The sequence below is a fragment of the Xyrauchen texanus genome, chromosome 6, assembly GCF_025860055.1.
Source record: "Xyrauchen texanus isolate HMW12.3.18 chromosome 6, RBS_HiC_50CHRs, whole genome shotgun sequence".
Taxonomy (NCBI): domain Eukaryota; kingdom Metazoa; phylum Chordata; class Actinopteri; order Cypriniformes; family Catostomidae; genus Xyrauchen; species Xyrauchen texanus.
Window position 1 is genome coordinate 12,556,371 of NC_068281.1, and position 21,215 is coordinate 12,577,585.

Consider the following 21,215-nt stretch of genomic DNA (forward strand, 5'->3'; position numbering starts at 1 on the left):
GTAAGTCACAGAAATCACACACACACCCCCACACACACATTACATTAGAGTGGACTTTACAATAAGGTTACATTTGTTAACATTATATAACAACAAAGTTAAGATGAACTACAATGAATAATGTTTTTTAGAGCATTTAGTTATCTTGGTTAATAACACATACTAACACATTTCTAAAATCAAACTTTGTATTGTTCATTATTGATTCATGTCACCTAATGCATTTACTAATGTTAATAAAATGTAACCTAATTATAAAATGTTACCAAAATAAGATACTAAAATTGTCAACATAATGATTTAAATGATAAAATGTGTAGCAGGAAGTGTTTTTACTAATAAAATATTGCTTGTTCATTTCTCAGACTGGCAGTGAATATAAACACCACAGACTCCACACCACTGTCAACAGCTTTCCCTTAAAACTGTATTTGAACTATTTTTTTTTTTTTATTTAAGTTTTCTTGTTTAGTTTCATTTATTAAGATTTATAGTAATTTATCATTGTATGAAATACTGAAAGATCTAATGTATTTATTAATTAATATTTATTTGGATTTCAAGAGTTTGATTTATGTGCTCTTATAATTTGATGACTAATGCAAGTTATTTATTATGTGAACTTTTTTCACAAGCCATCTGTTCTGTAACTGTTAGTTATGCAATGCTGAAATAACATGTGACAATTGTGAATTAGATGCAAACCTGTACCATGATGAATTATGCTCACATAAATTGAAAATTTATTTAAAATTGATCTTGGCTACTTTCCATTACACTGATGTGGCTAACAAGCGCTTACCCATACTTCAGATACTTTTTCTAAACTCTTAACACAGACTCACACCTACAAAACACAATTGGCCAAATGGATAATTTTCTTCTCAAAAACGCATTTTGTTAAATATATACTAACTCTTCATTTCAAAATAGAACATATCTTTCTCTGCACACACTAACTTTACCAAAACACTGGAAATCTGACTCAAAATGAAATGATTCTGTCAAAGAATAACACTTGTTTTAACTTCACAAGGTACATGCAGTCAAGCAAAGTACACCAGGTTTCAAAATACTGGCTATTGTTGACATTACAAAAACTGCATAGACTAAATCACAGTGAAAGCGTTAAAATCTAAATGCGCACCCAGACTAGTCTAATCTACAAGACTAACGTCACATCACGTAGTGTATGCGTACACTCTATGGCTGTGTGTGTGAGTGGGGATATACTACTGTATTAAACAAGCTAGGTAAACACATAGACTGAATTAAACAAGGGTAATGTTAAACATTATAATCGCTAACATAGCAGACTGCATCAGTGACAAAAGTACATTGGTACACAAGTACACAATCATATATTTGTTTTTTGACATTATTTATTAATAACTCAGCATCATCTACAGGTGAAACTCGAAAAATTAGAATATCGTGCAAAAGTTCATTAATTTCAGTAATTCAACTTAAAAGGTGAAACTAATATATTATATAGACTCATTACAAGCAAAGTAAGATATTTCAAGCCTTTATTTGATATAATTTTGATGATTATGGCTTACAGCTTATGAAAACCCCAAATTCAGAATCTCAGAAAATTAGAATATTGTGAAAAGGTTCAGTATTGTAGGCTCAAAGTGTCACACTCTAATCAGCTAAACACCTGCAAAGGGTTCCTGAGCCTTTAAATGGTCTCTCAGTCTGGTTCAGTTGAATTCACAATCATGGGGAAGACTGCTGACCTGACAGTTGTGCAGAAAACCGTCATTGACACCCTCCACAAGGAGGGAAAGCCTCAAAAGGTAATTGCAAAAGAAGTTGGATGTTCTCAAAGTGCTGTATCAAAGCACATTAATAGAAAGTTAAGTGGAAGGGAAAAGTGTGGAAGAAAAAGGTGCACAAGCAGCAGGGATGACCGTGAGCCTGGAGAGGATTGTCAGGAAAAGGCCATTCAAATGTGTGGGGAGCTTCACAAGGAGTGGACTGAGGCTGGAGTTACTGCATCAAGAGCCACCACACACAGACAGGTCCTGAACATGGGCTTCAAATGTCAAACGTCTTACCTGGGCTAAAGAAAAAAAGAACTGGTCTGTTGCTCAGTGGTCCAAAGTCCTCTTTTCTGATGAGAGCAAATTTTGCATCTCATTTGGAAACCAAGGTCCCAGAGTCTGGAGGAAGAATGGAGAGGCACACAATCCAAGATGCTTGAAGTCCAGTGTGAAGTTTCCACAGTCTGTGTTGGTTTGGGGAGCCATGTCATCGGCTGGTGTTGGTCCACTGTGCTTTATTAAGTCCAGAGTCAACGCAGCCGTCTACTGGGACATTTTAGAGCACTTCATGCTTCCTTCATCAGACAAGCTTTATGGAGATGCTGACTTCATTTTCCAGCAGGACTTGGCACCTGCCCACACTGCCAAAAGTACCAAAACCTGGTTCAATGACCATGGTATTACTGTGCTTGATTGGCCAGCAAACTCGCCTGACCTGAACCCCATAGAGAATCTATGGGGCATTGCCAAGAGAAAGATGAGAGACATGAGACCAAACAATGCAGAAGAGCTGAAGGCCGCTATTGAAGCATCTTGGTCTTCCATAACACCTCAGCAGTGCCACAGGCTGATAGCATCCATGCCACGCGCATTGAGGCAGTAATTAATGCAAAAGGGGCCCAAACCAAGTACTGAGTACATATGCATGATTATACTTTTCAGAGGGCCGACATTTCTGTATTTAAAATCCTTTTTTTTATTGATTTCATGTAATATTCTAATTTTCTGAGATTCTGAATTTGGGGTTTTCATAAGCTGTAAGCCATAATCATCAAAATTATATCAAATAAAGGCTTGAAATATCTTACTTTGCTTGTAATGAGTCTATATAATATATTAGTTTCACCTTTTAAGTTGAATTACTGAAATTAATGAACTTTTGCACGATATTCTAATTTTTCGAGTTTCACCTGTATATAGGGCATTTTCTCTGTATAACTGAGTATAAGGAATGATGAATTTAGTGTTTAAAATGTAGTGTTTCCATGTTTTATGGGGACTTTCCATAGACATAAGGGTTTTTATACTGTACAAACTATATATTCTATCCCCTAACCCTACCCCTAAACCTAACCCTCTCAGAAAACTTTCTGTATTTTACATTTTCAAAAAACATAATTTATTATGATTTATAAGCTGTTTTCCACATGGGGACTGACAAAATGTCCTCACAAGGTCAAACATTTCGGGTTTTACTATCCTTATGGGTTCATTTGCTACACACTCACACGCTCACATACACACATACACACACACACACACACACACACACACACACACACACACACACACACACACACACACACACACACACACACACACACATATTAGAAACAGCCCAATATGTGATACTAGTAGTTCTAAAGTGATGTTTATGAGAGGCTTGAATACATAATTTATTTTGAACCAGTAATGGCAGACTCTGATCTGTGATGTAAGAAAGTAGTTCCATGCACAAATGCATTTTGACCATACTCAGTTTTTCCTTACAAATGTTCCCATCAGTATTTATTGTATGAATGGCCTAAAGTATTCGTTCACAAATTATTACAGTAAGTTCTGTTATTATCATTTTGTTTTTCCAGAATACAAGCAGAATTGGATTGACATGGTTTTGATGTTAAAGGAGACCCCCACTATTACCCCCACTGGACACCTGAAGACCTCTTGACATCAATTTGAGGTGTTTGACAACAATGCTGCCCAGCTTCTTGATTTTAATGAGCTGTAAGTCAAAACAACCATTAATACCAATATCACAACTTTTGCATAGCAATTGTAAACACAGACACATCCAAGAAAGACCACACTGTAATCTGTTTCAACTCTAGATGGCAGCACTGTTGTAACAAGCTTTCATTCTTTTTGTGAATCGGATTATTGGAATGGATTGTCTATACATTCATATTAACAGTTTCTCTTTTTTCTCTCTCTTTTTCTTGTTCTCCCTGAGTGCTGAGTGACTCCTAAGCAACCAAATTGGCCAGTTTGCTAGGGAGATTAGAGTCATATGGGGTAACCTCGTCGTGGTTGCGATTAGGGTTTCTCACTCACAATTGTACAAATCATAAAAGTTCAAGCTAAATGACTTGGCATTTTCAGATTTCCTTGGGTTAGGTGGGCTGCATCAGGGTGGACAATAACAGGGTGGACAGTCAGTGGGTAAAACTAGGGCGGCTGTGGCTCAGGTGGTAGAGTGGGTTGGCCACTAATTGCAGTGTTAGCGGTTCGATTCCTGGCCCACATGACTCCACATGCTGAAGTGTCCTTGGACAAGACACTGAACCCCAAGTTGCTTCCAATTGCAGGCTAGCGCCTTGCTTGGCAGCTCTGCTGTCATTGGTTAGTGAGAATGGGTGAATGAGTCACAGTGTAAAGTGCTTTGAAAACCGCTAAGGTTAAAAAAGTGCTGTAGACCATTTGCCATAGCTTCAGGGAAAGCAGTGCGGCTCTAGACATCATTCAGGATGTCTACTTACCAGAGCAGCAAAGAGTGTCGATACCCATTAGTCCAACTCCATAAGGATCTTCAGGTTATAATTGGAACAATATTCTGAGGTGAAACTCTCATATAATGAACTACTGCAAAAACCTTTGAAGTCCAATACTATTTATTCTCTTTCTCCCCCTCAGATGATGAACAATTTTGAAATTGGGACACTTGTATCCAGAGCTCATAAGACAGAGGATGACAAAGACCCTGCAATCATGAACATCTCTAATGTAGCAAAATCAGACCCCCTTAAACAGATGTGCTATGGGTTATATTAAATTACAGAGAGATGAATGCTGTGTTAAAAGTAATGATTGTCAAATTAAGTTATGTCCACCTATGTCGTTTTCATGAACTAACCTATCTTGAAAAGTGATATAGAATAAAGCCTCTTAAAGACTTTGTGTGCTTTGTGTCTAGAATGTTTTATTCATATATTTCAAAATTTTTGTGTAGGAGAAATCTCTTTATTTCAGACTTAATACAAGATATTTAAAAGTAGAAAAATAAAGTTCCATAGAAGACATAGAAGAATATTTAGGCAGAATTGAATAATGCCATCAAATGAATTACTTAAAATCACAGTTATCTGAAAAAGCTTCATGGGCTGCTGGTACTAGTGCTGGTGCTGGTGTGAATCGTACTGTTCATACCAACACTGATGTGGTGCTGATGAGATCCAGACAGTGCCAGTTTATTTATTCTGGCCCTGCAAAGACAACAGAAATCTATTAATGTTAGAATAGAAGTCAGTTACTAATTTGACCACCATAAAAAAAATAATTAACTAATATGGATTTGTGTTTGTTACGTTCTTCAGTTCTCAAAGAAAACAAATGTTACATTAAATGTTGCCATGGTACATTTTTCACAGATTTGATGTAAGTTGTTTGCAATGTCACACTTTAATTTTGACCTCCTTACTTCAGACGTGAAAGTGCTGCTCTCACCCACTCATCCTCAGCGCTCGCACACACCTTTTTATGCTTGGTGAAAAAACTAGGAAGAAAAAGACCATGGCATACAATTTCAGAGGCAAAGCAATGCTAACAAACCAGTATTATTCTGAATGTGGCTTATTATGATTTATATTATTGTATGACATCACAGGTCTCATTGATATCCCACTGCATTCTTATAGGACATTTTTGTAAGTTGTGCACCGTCATATTTAAATGTATGGTTAAATATGCCTGTGTTGGTGTAACCACTTTGTGTGGGTAAGTGGGTGAACCCCGACTCATTCCTGTGGTCAGATAAGGATGACTCACATGATGGCATCTATGCGACACACCTCACGGGAGCTCTGCATGATGAAGCCTTTGATTAAACCGAAGGGCAAAGGATTCCGAGTGTATTTCACACAGCAGGCGTAGTTCAGCGGCCCATCTGATATAAAACCAACATACACATAATATTAGTCTTACAGATTGAGCCTTCAGAGACCCAAATAAAATTGCTCCATATTGGATCAGGCAGTTAAAACAGTCTTTTACTGAACCACAAAGCCAAAATGCAGTAACTATGCAGTACATTTTGTCCAAATTAATTTCAACGGAGTCAAATCGGGTCTCTTAGACTATTATATGTGCTGTGACACAGACAAGTTTGGTTCAACTATGCTAAGATTCAGAGAAAACATAGCATGAAAATGTGATAATTCACATTTGATGACAATCAAATAGCTTATTTTCTCAAACCATTTTTTTCAGTTTCAGTGTTGGCGTAGTTACTACATATAGGCTTTGAAAGGCAGTACTGTTAAATATGACACAATAGAATACATCGATGACAAAACATATTTTGTAAAAAAAATGGAAAAATGTCATTTACATCCATGATAAACTTACATGCTGCTGGAGTTTGAGGAACCAAGCTTAGGACAATGCAACTGACGAGAGTGATGGTGGCCAGAGACATTATGGGAGACATTTATGTCAGAGAGAAATGTTTGTAATTTCAGTGCAGGGCCTTATATACAAGTTCGAGATGAGATCAGGTGCATGCATCATAGAAATCACAAATCAGATGCTGGGTCAAAAATGGGGACAGGAAAGCCAGTATGGGCTGAAATTGCAATGCTTACAAAGCAAGTTTCAACCACAGACATGGTGCAGAGTGATCTTAGACAACCTTCCACTTAGTATTATGAGAAATTTCACACATTCCATGTAAGATGGTTTTTGTGTACATGGGGTTTTCTCCATAGGAGAGTTATTTTAGGAGAGGTTCTGATGTAATCATTTAATTGCGTACCAACTCTCATTGATTGTATATATGAATTTGCAATTTGAAGCAGCCCCTATTCTATTCTATTAATTTTTATCCTGCTAAAGACTAGCATTGTAAAACTGACACATAAATCTCTTATATTTGTTTTTATTCATTTGTTAAGCTGTTTGAGATATTAGCTTTATCAGATGTAATTGCATGATCACAGGTATGACTGAGCCAATTTGCAATTGATGACACCTTATCTCAAGCTACCAAATGTGTTTACAGGGAAATTTGTTTATCATGCATTGTGAGGATTAGATAAACCCTGTCTTTACCATGACCCATTTAGTGGTGAGAATGACAATTTCCCCCTCAGAGCAAAAGAACAAATTAACATGCACAGCTTTCGTGACCTAGAAAACATCTCAATACAGGAATCTAACCATAAAGGGAGAGCGTACACTTAAAGATTATATTTACAGTAATTAATCTTGTTAGTTTGTATTGCTTTGTGTGTATCACACTTTATCATGATCTAATCATGAATGAGATTTTTAGTCCATGTTTATGTAAATCCTGCCTAAACACAGCATGTTTTTAATAAGGTCATGAAATACAGAATGTATAAATTTAGAAAACATTTCAGGCAAGGTGCAAGCTGTCTGTTGTGAGTTCTATTTCTGTCAACTGATAAATCATTTACACTGTATTTCCAGGAAATTGCAAAGAGCCTTAATATCTGAGCAAACCACTACCTTTCAGAACTTTTTTTTAATAACTGTAGCTAGACTTATATATTGTTGTTATCTTTTGCCTTAACTATAATCTCTACAGCATGATTTGTACTTATGTACAGTCCTGCTCGACAGACAAATGGATGGATGGACGGACGGACAGATGGACAGTACACACACAGAGCAAAATTATTCATTGCTGCAATCCCTCTCTCTCATTCTCAATATCTCTCCGCTTTTTTCTTTTTATTGAAACCTTTCTCTCTGTCTCTGCTCTCTCCCGCACTTCAAAACACACGTGAATAATATTGTATTGCCTGTGCCAAAGCGAGTGGGACTTTACTCCATTTCTGCATGTGCACTTCAATCTCTTCAAATGTTTCTCACTCCGAATAATTACTGCATGTGGGTGGATGTAAGCTTCATTCATTTTTATTCCTTTATAATGATCCAGTGGGAGGTTAACAAATTAATACTTCAAATGATGAATCCGGAGGGGAGAGAGAGAGAGACAAAGGTGTCAGGTCACCAACTATCTCATTCATTGCTCTCCTGTGATAAATATTTCATATTGATATTAAAATTCATGCCATAAATGTTACACCTGGGTCCTCTAAAGCCTGATGGATCGCCTGTCAAAATGAGTATACTCAGGCCAGTCCTCTCATACATTGATTGGAAATGCATGTATAAGCATGGGGCACAATCAGTGACCTAGTTTGACCATGAGATCAGAGGTGATCCTGCCATATAGCGTGGATGGGATTAATCTAGGCTATTTATTCTGAATATCTGAGTCTATTTAAAATAGCCTCCCTTCAAACCCTCCTCATGCTTACATTTGTGTATAAGTAAAGATAAGCCCAACCTGTACATCACCATCGTAATCCTACAAGAACAATTTTTTTGTGATGCATACTTGGCATATGGACATACATTTATTAACAGTACATGCCTGCCAGAGGAGGATGGGCTCCCTAAAGCTTCCTCGAAAATTTTCATTCTCATCCTGCCTAGTTTTTCTATAGTCCCATTTGGCTTAATTACTGTGTATTAAGGCACTATTTTCTGTAAAGCTACTACATTGTAAAAAGTATTTTGTAAAAGTGCTGTAGAAATAAAACTACTTGTTTAGCCTCGGTATACATTCTGATCAATAATGCCAGTTGTTTATTTGTTGGCTGGTTATCATGGCCAAGTTAGCCCCTGCTGGTAGATGCCGTAACTACACCATCTGGTTTCTAAAAGCATATTTTACCTGTCTGCTGCCTTTTGCCATGTTCCAGATAAAATTTCCCATTTCTGACCTCAATGCATTTAGGCAAATCACACATCACAGTCACATGTATACATCAAATATAAATGGCATGCACGGATGCTAGCTGGCTGTCTAGTAGCTATATAACAAGGAAATAGGTGAATACTTTGATTGATACGCAATTTTTCATAACATCCTCTTACTGTATACTGCATATTCATACATTTCCTGAGGGAAAAAAAGGGAGAGTGAGTGCTGTGTGGAGTGAGGGAGAGGGAGCAGAGTGTGACGTGAGAGAGGGAGTCTGGTAGATCCGTGACAGCTTTGGGCAAAAATCTGTCTGCTTAAGTAGCAGATTTGTCACTGTGGACAGACAAAATGGACGCTGAACCATAAATCAGCAGATGAATATCAAAGCAGGCATTACGTTTTCACCGACAAAACACATTACTCCTACTCTTGCTAAAATTTGGGCTTTAAATTTGAGATTTTTGTAGTTTGTGATAAATTCTGTGATAAATAAAATGAGTCAGATGACAGCTGTGAAGGATGCAGCCTACAGGACATTGAACAGAATGATTGATTATTTAAAGCCCCGCTTCGTATGAAGAGGGCCCCATGCCAGACACAGCTCTAACTATATAAAGGTGTCAGTGTAAAAGTTTAGCTTTCAGAGACATCAGAGTTTGTAAGTCCTTTGCAGCTCTCCATCTAAGATGAATAGGAGACAAAGACTGACTGTGCTAGCGTCTGTGTGTTGACTATTGTGTGTAGCGTGTGAATGTGGTCGGTGGTGCGGTGGTTTGATAGGAATCCAATTTGACTCTTACTCAAGACATTGTGCTTGCAAAGGTGTGCTTTGCTTGCGTTCAGGATACAATAGTAAGTCTTCCCCAGATTATAGTTCACACAAATGCCTCAGTAGTTATTGGGGTCGAATTTTTCTCCACTCTTATATAATGGGTGTATTAAGCACATATTCCAGGTATCAAGAAAATGTTTTTCTGGTCAGGTGTGAGATTTTCTGGTGAAATTTCTTTGAATACGTTTTTAAAATAGCCTTTCCATAATTCCCTGTTTTGTATGGCTATGTTCTGGCTGTGTTGTTTATTTAGCCTGTTCCATTTTCCCCAGAACTGGTTATCATTAATTGAGTCTTCAATTTCATTAAGAGTGTGGTTTAGGTGTTGTTGCTTTTTGTGGCGTATTGTAATTTTATAATCCCTGAGTGCTTCATGATACATTTTGTCTGGTTTCAGCTTTGTGTGGCTCTCTGTGTTTTTGGTTGGAGAGCTGTCTGAGTAGTTTTCTTTTAATTTTACATTCTTTATCAAACCAAATTTCATCATCAGTATTTAGTTTCCTTTTCTTGTTTGTACATAGTAGGTTTGCTTTGATTGGGCACCTTTGATAAATGTAATTTATTTGTTGTACTGCAGAATTTACATCAATCTTGTTAGCCATAAACTGTTTGATTTGAAATCTGTTGATTAGGTTGGACATTTCTTTGGAGCTAATTTGCACTAAGGAATTCTGAATCATATTTTGGGGACCATTTGTATGTTGGTTTAGTTTGAACAGATTGCTGGGCCCTTGGTTTGTTCTATGGTGTTGAATTTTCTTTTGGAACACATTCATTTGACAGTGGTCTGATAAGGAAGACTGTGTCTGACAGTGAATGCACGTATGTTGAAGGGGTACATTTCTCTCTCTCTCTCTCTTTCTCTCTCTCTGGTTTGTTCAAAATGTCACACTACTGCACCACTACAACTAGCAACATGCGTTATGTAAAATGTGCACTAAATGGGAATTTTCTGTATGCATTGTATACTCCGATGACCTAATACATTTGCCAAAATGTGCAGTATACAAGCAGAGCACACTGGGGCAATTTCTTTCTTGACTTATTTAATTGAACTGACAACATTTCTGAGATGATAACTGAACATCAACCATTTAATTAAGCATGCAAAGTAAGCGAGGTCGTGTGACATGTATCATACTACTGTCTTATACTTTGATACATGCTACTATTAGACTACATACAATATGATCCCAATGAGCACTATACTGATCAACCTATCAGCAGTTGAATCATTATGTATTAAAATTATTATTATTATCATGTTATTATGCATTTTATTTCATTTTATTTCTGTTTCCCTGTATTTTTCTACTTTTCTGTAGATTTTCTTTTCTGATCTCTCTTTTCATTATGTTCTGTATGTGAATCTTAATGTAAATGTAAAGCACTGCTCATACATAAATCATACATAGCCAATAAATTAATGCCAACTAAAGTCTTCATCAGCAAAATAAAAAGGACACTTCATCTACATGCACTTCAGCAGTCTCTTGGGATGGATTTCAGACACTTAATCATTAATCTATAGTTCATACACAATCCTTTAGTTTTAAACATTGCCCACCAACTTCTACTCCATTTACTTACATAAAAAAAATAAAAATAAAAGATTTGTAGTACACTTAGATAATTTTGGCATTATATTCATGCTGTATAAGGGAATTGGCTCCCCCAGGTGAGCCTGGTTTTTACGAGGGTTTTGTTTCTATAAACTAACATCTTATGGAGTTTTGTGTTACTTGCCTTTGGCTTGCTCACTGATTATCAATTGCATTATTAATTTAACTGCACAATGAGGATTTTAAGACATTACAGTATCATTTTCTCTTACTGCACAAGTTTCTTCAAAGCTTCTTTGAAATGAGTTTTGTGAAAAGCGCTTTACAAATCAAATTGACTTGAATTGACTTGAAATCAGTTATTTGGCCATATATGAACATATTTATATAGTTCATATAGTTTGAGCACATATGTACTTGCAGTTATATATTTTTCTTTGGAAAGTTTTTGTCCTAACTTGCACCTCGAAACTTAAGGTTTGCGTTTGCTCAAGTGTCTCTCTAAAATATATATGAAAACCTAATATATTTTAAATATATGATCCATTTCTATCGGGAAGACACACAGGCTTGAGTGAAGTTTAAGATGCCATTTATTTCATAAATGTAAAACAGAAAGTAATGTCTCTCTCTTTGGCGTAGGCCTCGTCCAGCGGTCCGAGGGAGTTGTACCCGGAACCGTCATGTTCTGCCGGAGATAGGAGGCAGGGGCGAGGAGCCTACACCCGTGCGGAACAGGGCTCAACTGGTGGTGTTGGGGTGGTGGAGGTTGCCATGTTAGTACACTGAAACAGCAATGTGATAGGTTGTGAGCAGACTTATAAAGCAATGGCTTACATGCGATTGGCTAGGAATTACCCAGCTAATGATGTGATGATGTACAGCTGCTAGTCTTCCCGCTAGAACTATGCTGCGCTTCCATTTACTGCATGTACATGTGATATTTTTATATCAGTGAAAACCACATATGAAAATATATTTCATATAGCCTGTGTTTTACATAAGTTGCCTTATAAGACATTTTTGTATCTATTTAAAAGTTGCTAAAAATGTTTTCCTTTATAAACATTTTTACTTTACCATTTTTATCTTTGCATACGGCATACTCACATATTATTTAAGAGAAAATAAGTAGTATGCAGTATATACTGGGCAGTACGCTTGTGTTCTATTCCAATCATAGTCTATTTCTCTCTCTCTTTTTATCTCCCTCTCTCTCTCTCTCTCTCTCTCTGTCTTTTTCTGTCACCCTTACTTGTTCTCTCTTCTTGTCTTTGTAGCAGCGCATGTCTGTGATAAAGCTAAAGGTGACATCATAAGCTGTGCAATCATCTAGGGCTGAGGTGCCCTAATCCCTGCCTAAGCCCTGTCATAAATCCATCTGTTATCTGTTACTTCTCTGCTCCCAACACCAAAACACAAAGCACCCGCACTGGGAATGCTCTTGTCAAGATGCATTCTGCTTGCAGATTCTGTGTGTGTGTGTCAAAGCTGGCTCTTTGATTTATCGTGCTACTCTGACCCATGCTCCACCGGGGCAGCAGTGTGTGTTTGTTTTCTGTTGCACAGGAGGACAGTGTTGTGTAAATGTTAGCATGCTGCACAGATCGCTAAAGTGTTTGCCTAAGCAACTCTACAGTAGCAGCAACATTTAAAAGCGTCTGTGGCTACATGTCCTTCTGAATGAGTCATTGGATGAACATTTGAATTCCATGCGATTAATTATCATCTTGATAAATGGAAATGTAATGCAGACACTTCATGGAATTTTATCTGAATGGAAATGCAAGTATGTGTAAAAACCAGGTTGGTGTATATCTAGTCAAATGTCTTGGCTAAAGTGTCTTTGCATGTGTATTTTTACATGTAAAACTGTATATCCTCAATTATATGTGTTGAGCTCCCCTTCATGTATGGTGGAAGAGGCATTAGAACATTTTAGAGATGATGGATCACAATCTCTGGCCTTCAGAGAATGTGGAAAGCACTTGAAGCCTTGCAACTGAAAGCAAAAATGTGTCTTCTAGTCGGGCAAGTCTTAAGTTGCAGACATCTACAAACAGCTTTATTCTGTTTTAAAGAACATTCTGGGTTATTTACAACTTAAGTTCTAATGACAGCATCTCTGACATGCTGCTTATTACAACAGAAAATAATTTCAGCCTGTCCCTCCACTTTGTGTAAAATGGGCAATTTTAGAGTAATGCATTTGTAATGGAAGCTTTGCAGGCAAGTTAGCCATAAGGTTTAAAAACTGAAGCTATATGTAAGAAGCTTATGTATTTGTTAAACCACATATATATATAATCTTGAGGGGAAAAAAGTTTGTTACTTGAGTTGTACATTTTTGTCATTTGTCTTTTTGAAGTGTGAATGCTTGAAGTGAGTCTATCAACATTATTCTTAACAGCAGACGGAAATGGTATATCTTTTTTTGTTATAATTCATTCAATGCCATTCATTCAGAACATGCAAAATAGGTGTTTGTATATAGTCACATTACTAACATTGTCAGTATTTTGCCAGAGAAAACAAACTTACATAAATAGGAGTTCCATTATAACTTGAACAGCTTAGCGAAATGGTCTGATTTGGTTTGTGATTCAGTCGAATCATTCAGCCAGCTCACTCCTTAGCTGGCTGAATCATTTAAATCACTTGAGTGCACTGAATTGTTTGGGGTACTTCTTCACACAGTTGAGCAGTAACTGGCAGGGCCGAAGTCAAACGTACTGTAGAACATGGAACAAATACAGTATATATACAATATATGCAATTATTAAAATTAAAAGCTCTCTGTGTCTTTATACGACACATGGTATTTAAAAAAAATTAATCACTTAGATTGTAGTCTTCTGAAAAAAGACTTCACTGCATCTTGTAAAAATATGTTAATTTTAATGTCAGCTGTATTTTAAAGTCTGAGTAGGCAAATAATAACACTATAGAACTGTAAATACATATTTCAAATTCAAATGATCAGAGCTTTATATTTTAGATATTTTAATTAATATAGTAACAGATCCACTGAAAATATGTGCAACAATTAAATGTTCATAAATACAATAAATACATTTGAAGGCACTCCGAAGCACTTTTCGTTGGGTTTAATCTCTTGAGAGATTAAACGTGTTGTGCAGTTGCATCTGTATTGATTTACTTTATTTTGTGACAATAAAGAACAGTGGTTTCATTCTGCACTGCAAGGAACGAGAATTTCAGAGACTAACTGATTTAGATTGTGGGATTGCAGTCAGTATTGAATTTGTGATGATCTGCTACATGAAGCACGTTCATCCATTGAGGTAATAGTATCTGATCTCGCTGGATCCTCAGTGATCCTTCCCCCACTGTTAAGAGATGTGTCCATGATGACACAATAGCCAATGTTTTGTCACTCACAGCCCACTCTCTCATTTGTTTGGTTGTGAGACGATAAACTATGGTAGAGACTGTGTCTGCTATAATACGGAATGCAATTCTGATCTTATATACGGATGATACGGACAGTTGGCAACTGTTATGCTACACATGACTTAAAGTTTATAAAATAACATGCGGAACTGTCGGCCTAATGTATGAACGGTCCACCGGGAATTCTCACAGTCCTCCCAATTAGCCACTTCGGCCCTGGTAACCAGATACTTTCTAATACAGAAAACACAGTCATCACAGCTATACACGTTGGGACAAACACCTAACATAATCTTTACATGCAGAATTCTGCAGATACATCTTACATGTACACAGAAATACACCAAAAAAAAAAATGCATGTAGAGCAGAATTAGGCAGATACCCACTGATAATTAGCATTCAAAAGAGAGCACTTACATTTTTTATTCACATTAAATCCAGCCACCGAGACCCTTCAATCCAAAGCCCTCCAAATCCAAGAGCTGAGCCCAGAAAAGAGTCCCCTACATCAGTTGGTGCTGAGACTAATTGTCCCCCCTCAAACACACTTTGAACAGTCTCACATCAACACTGTTTTCCAAACACCAATCAATGTAAAGCAAATTATAATGCAATGCAAAGAAACCTATTTGGAACATTAGAAATAAGAAACTAAAAGCCAAAGTCGATTAGAATGTTATCTGGCCCTAAACAGAGAGTATGAGTTGGCAAAATATTTCTTTACTGTCAGAGATAGAAAACAGAGACAGACCCAAACCAAATACAGGCTCAGTGACCACACATTGGCAATTGAAACAGTAAGATCCAAAAAATCATGGCAACCAAAAGAAAACAGAATATGTGCTCACTGTTGGACAGGTGAGGTCGAGACAAAAATGCACTTCCTCCTAAAATGTGAAACATTCAGTGAAATAAGGAATGTTTACCTAAACAAGTTTAACTCTGAAACTTCAGACCGAATTACAAAGACCTAAATGACCTCTCAAAATTACAAATACTCCTAGGAGAAGGAGACAGGGCACATCTTGCTGCCCAATATGTATCAACGTGCCACAACCTAAGGGACATGAAAGATCGGGACAAACACACACACACACACACACACACACACACACACACAGTTGTGTTTCCATGTTTTATGGGGACTTTCCATAGACATAATGGTTTTTATACTGTACAAACTTTATATTCTATCCCCTAAACCTAACCCTACCCCTAAACCTAACCCCTCACAGAAAACTTTCTGCATTTTTACATTTTCAAAAACATAATTTAGTATGATTTATAAGCTGTTTTCCTCATGGGGACCCACAAAATGTCCCCACAAGGTCAAACATTTCGGTTTTACTATCCTTATGGGGACATTTGGTCCCCACAAAGTGATAAATACACGCCACACACACACACACACACACACACACACACACACACACACACACACACACACACACACACACACACACAAACACACAATGTGATGTGATATGGTCAAATAAATAATTATCAAAATAATTTATATATTGCTGTTATTTATATATTCCAAGTTATTAAACAAAACGTTTTTTTGCTTTTATTTTATTTTATTTATTCTATATGATGCTTTGGCAACATTGTTTTTGAAACATTCATGCCAATAAAGCCCATTGCATTTAATTGAATTGAGTTGAATTTAATTGAATTGAACAAACTACCGTAAGCACTGTATTACAGTTAGTGGATATTTACCTACAATACATTCAAACAAAACCTGGAAATGCATTCTATCGTTTACCAGCGATGAAGAAGTTCTTATTAAGTTCAACATGCGCCTGAGCAGCTTGTGAACGATTCTGTACTGTAGGTAAAATCTGTTTCCATGCAGAAGTATATCAAAACAGTACACAACAGCATTTGATACATGGAAACACACAGAAACACATGCACACTTAAACATACACAGCCTATGTGGGAGGAGTGACAGAGGTGCATCTGACAAATGGGGCATCTTTTCCAAAAGCCAGAAAAATGAGCTATGGTTTGGGAGACGGTCAGAGAGGCCAAATAATTATGTGATTGTATAATATCATCCTCCAACTGAGTGCGTCAGAGGTAATGCCCTTCATTTTCACATCACTGGTGTATCTTCATGGGCAATTATAAAATCCATAAATTAGACATACTGCCAAGGGGTCAATTACATATTTCACTGGCTATCTCTGTGTTTTATTACTCAAAACTCTCGGCATGCAGGTGAAGAGGTTTGACTTTATGTTTGATTAAATTATAACAGCCCGATGAAAAAGCGGCCATCTATTTCAGGGAGGGAAGACAGTGTCTTTTTTCTTTTACTAAATACATACTGGAAACTTCTGAGGGTCCTGTCACTCTGTGAGAGTCCATGGGTGTTTGTCATTGTGTGTGTAAAGCAGAGAAACAAAAAAATGCATGCTTAGTGAGAGACACACAGCAGGAATTCCACAGCTAACTGTCACTTCCTCCCCATTTCTGCAAACAGTGTGTCAAATCTGTGTGTATGTGTCCATGGGTGGGTTGATGCATGTGTACAATATATATGTGTGTATTGCTTACTGTATGTATGCATGAAAGAAGCTGACTGTGTATAAAAGACCATGGCAGAATGTATATTCATTGATGTCACTCTATCTTGTGTCTGTGTCACTGAGGCTCAGAGGAAGAAAGAGAGTGAGAGAGAGAGAGGCAGACAGACCTAAAGCCCTATGTAAATAGAGGATTTGTCTCTAGTGTGTTAGCAGACTGAAGTGTTTATAGGCTGTATGAAAACTGGTTAATTAAAGAGCAGTGGCTGGGTATTTATTTATTTTTTTATAAATGCCGGCCTATTTAATATTTCAGACCAAATGTGTATGTGTGTGTGTGTGTGTGTGTGTGTGTGTGTGTATGTATATATATATATATATATATATATATATATATATATATATATATATATACACAGTATATATACAGTATATACATATATACAATATATAGTGTATGAATATATATACATATATATATATATATGCATACACTGTACTTAGTGGTCAACATTTATCCATTTCAAATTATTTTTTTACAAAGAGTGTGAGCAGCTTTAATATTTCAAAAAGGAAAATATAAATACCTGAAAATGAGTTGACTATTACCGTGCTGCAAAATTCCCATAAAAGTATTTTTAACTGAATTTCTTTAAATATATTATTTAAATGGTAACGTATTTATGATCATGGTACTTGTACATTTTTTAATTTATGCTAAAATAATAATATGACAAGTGTCCCAGTATAAACACTTGGGACATTCTCCCTAGCGGCCACTAGAGGTTGATAGAAGAATTAAGACTTTTAGTTTGAATATTGGTTTTGGTTTTTGTTGTGTCTCTGTTCTCTGTGTTCACCTTTATTGATCCCAGCTTTGTCTTGTTAACCTTGCTAGTTCTTGTGTATATATTGCCCTCCTGTTCTCTCTGTCTTAGTCAGTTGTTTTACTTTTGTGGATGTAATGTTTTTTTTCTGTGGTTGAGTTTTGAGTTCTTTGTGTTTATTTCTTTATTAAAAGATCCTCATTCTCTCGCCTCATTCCTGCAAACGTTACAGAACAACTGACCAGACTATGGGCTAGCGGCTTGGGATTTGTTGTCTCCCAGACAAGGAGGTGATACCATCAAGCAATGCACAGAGCAGTTCTACAGTCCCTGATTTCAGTTGGTGAGATATTTGTCTTGAGGACTGCTATTGGTTCAGACTCAACGAGCCAGTGAAATCATGTCTGCCATGAGGCAGATGTGATTTTTCCTTGGTTAAGTTCATGGACTATGCTTTGAAGCTCATTCTCCCTTACACTGTGGGGTATGGCAGTTATCCCATGCCGCTGCCAGCGCCTATGACTGCCATGGTCAACGAGCCAGCGCCTGAAGCCTCATTCGTCCCAGAGACAGTGCCTGAAGCCTCGCCCGTCTCACAGCCAGCGCCTGAAGCCTCGTCCATCTCAGAGCCAGCGCCTGAAGCCTTATCCGTCCCAGAGCCAGTGCCTGAAGCCTCGTCCGTCCCAGAGCCACCGCCTGAAGCCTCGTCCGTCCCAGAGCCAGAGCCAGAGCCTGAAGACATCATCCGTCCCTGAGCTAGCACCTGAAGCATCGTCTGTCCCAGAGCCAGCGCCTGAAGCATTGTCCCTGCGCTCACGGCCACAGAGGTCGTTCCTCAGTCGCTGCCTGCACTCACGGCTACAGAGGTCGTTCCCCAGTCGCTGCCTATGCTCACGGCCACGGAGGTCATTCCCCAGCAGGGGCTGCTCCTTAGATGGGGAGCTCTATAACACTTGGGACATTCTCCGTAGTAGTCGCTAGAAGAATTAAGACTTAGTTTGAATATTGATCTTGATTTTAGTTATGTCTCTCTTCTCTGTTCCCCTTGATTGATACCAGCTGTACCTTTAGTTATATCTTGTGTATATATTGTCCTCCTCTTCTCTCTGTCTTTGTAAGTTGTTATTCTTCCATGAATGAAATGGTTTGTTCCGTGGTTGAGTTTTGAGTTCTTTATGCTTATTTCTTTATTAAAATCCTGCACATAGATCCTCCTTCTCTCGCATCATTCCTGCAAACATTACAGATCTACCCAGATTTTTGCCTTTTGTTATATATAAAAGGAGGGACAATTAAAAATGTATTTAATAAGTCAAAGCATAAGAGAAAAGTTGAAAGATTTTAGGTTAAAATATGTGCTGTAGACTTATAATTTTTAAAAGCACTAATATTCCATGCTGACTTTCCATTTATATGAGCCTATAAAAACATAATTCATAATAATCATACATGAATACATTTTTTTTTTTAAATAGTTTTAGAGTATAACACCGTATGTCACTGCAGGTGGTTTAACTGATACGCTCAGGTAAATGTATCCTATTTTAAGTATGGATAGTTATATTTATTAAAAATAAGACAAAGACACTGATTATCATTTTATCTCTTTATTTTTTTGCAGTATAAGGTCTATAAAAGTGCATTTCTAAGTGTCTCTGTGTTTCTATGTCCATGTGTGTGTGTGTGTATGTAACACATTTTAGTTTATTTTGGATCCAAAGTGCTGTGGTTTGCGTTTTCCCCTCAGACCACATTCCGATTTTTCGACTGGTTGTCAAGATGGGGAAGTAGTTCTTGGTCTGACTAGACATATGGGACTCATACCGGGCCTGTGTTTGTGTGCATATGTGTATATTTTGGCTGAACACACAACAGTCTAGTGAACAGTGTACTTTGTGCTTGTAATTTAGCAGGTGCATTCTATATGACTCTCCACTCTCTGGTTGGGTGTTTGTGTGAGTTGTTTATGTGTTTAGGCCTCCAATTTACTCTGTGGTGAGCCAGGTGTTGCCTCTCACAGGTACTTCCACGTACTCCGACAAAGGCAGGGAGGAGGCCCTTCTTTGTGTTCCCCCCATCAGGAAGACTAGGACAAGGAGTGGAAGGACAGCTGAAAACCCTTTCTACCACCCTTTGGTGGCAGGAAAGCTTTAAACACACTCTGTCCAGAACAAAACAACCCCACACTGATCATTTTGTCTCCCTCTATCTCTCTTTCTCTCTGCAGGAACCTACGTCCAAAGGGAGATCAAGGTATCAGAATGGAGTGGGAATTAGAAGTAAGCATTGGAAAACGAACTGACCCCCAGACCACATTTCCCCACACCCATCCACAGATTACAAGTTCCTCTGTGGCCAGGGCATGCCATCAATATTATTAATGGCTGCTAAAATGTGGCTACCTCAAGGCCCAGAGCTGAATAAATATCATTCATCACCAACACAATTCAAACAAGCAAGACAGATGAGTATTAAAATACATTCTTTTAGCCAGTGGGGATGAATGTGTGTGTGTGTGTGTGCACGTGTGTGTGTGTGTGTGTGTGTGTGTGTGTGTGTGTGTGTGTGTGTGTGTGTATACTTGGAAGGAAGATGTGTAACAACAGGGAAAATGTGCAATATCTGACTTCAAGAGTACGTACAGACACTTTGATGTAGCAGAGAACATATTGCATTCTAATATACAGTAAATGTAACATATAACCTCAATATGGTTTATTCACTCCACTCAACAATCCTAGAGCCCTGAAAAAAATCTAAAGCTGCCACTTTGGGTGCACACTTGGATTGACTTAAAGTAATGATTCACCCTAAAATGGAAATGTGTAATTATTTACTCACTATTATAAACCATTTTATTTGACTTATAATGCAAGGTAATGGTGACTCTGGTGTAGCACCCCCTTACCTTCAGATTATGTATGGAGGACCACCAGGTTCATAGTTTTATGCCTACTTATATAGATGATGGATTTAGGCCCCCTCTCTGATAAAGTTAAATTAAATACTCTTATTAATTATTTGCAAATACTTTAGCTGATTTAAACAAATAAATGTATATTTCAGAATCAAGAATGAATAACTCCCTTTATATATAATAATTTAATTTATAACAGCAGGTTTGAATATACCACAAATGAAATCCTAAATAAAATAAAATAATAGTGTATGGTAGATTACAATTAAATTGAATACTCAAATTTCCCAAAAATAATTTAAATACACTTTGTGTGTCAGTTTTAGAGTGTTTAAATTTTGTT

At 37.3% G+C, this 21,215-nt stretch overlaps 1 protein-coding gene across 1 annotated transcript; it reads right to left on the reverse strand.

Annotated features, from left to right (window-relative positions):
- Positions 1-4,973: 4,973 nt before the first annotated feature.
- Positions 4,974-6,531, reverse strand: ccl20l (C-C motif chemokine 20-like). Its single transcript, XM_052129307.1, has 4 exons — positions 6,393-6,531; positions 5,814-5,931; positions 5,467-5,541; positions 4,974-5,251 (listed from the first exon to the last, which is right to left on the reverse strand). Exons 1-4 carry the CDS (start codon positions 6,472-6,474, stop codon positions 5,143-5,145), a joined length of 384 nt encoding a protein of 127 aa, XP_051985267.1. The 5' UTR covers positions 6,475-6,531; the 3' UTR covers positions 4,974-5,142.
- Between the last annotated feature and the right edge of the window lie 14,684 nt (positions 6,532-21,215).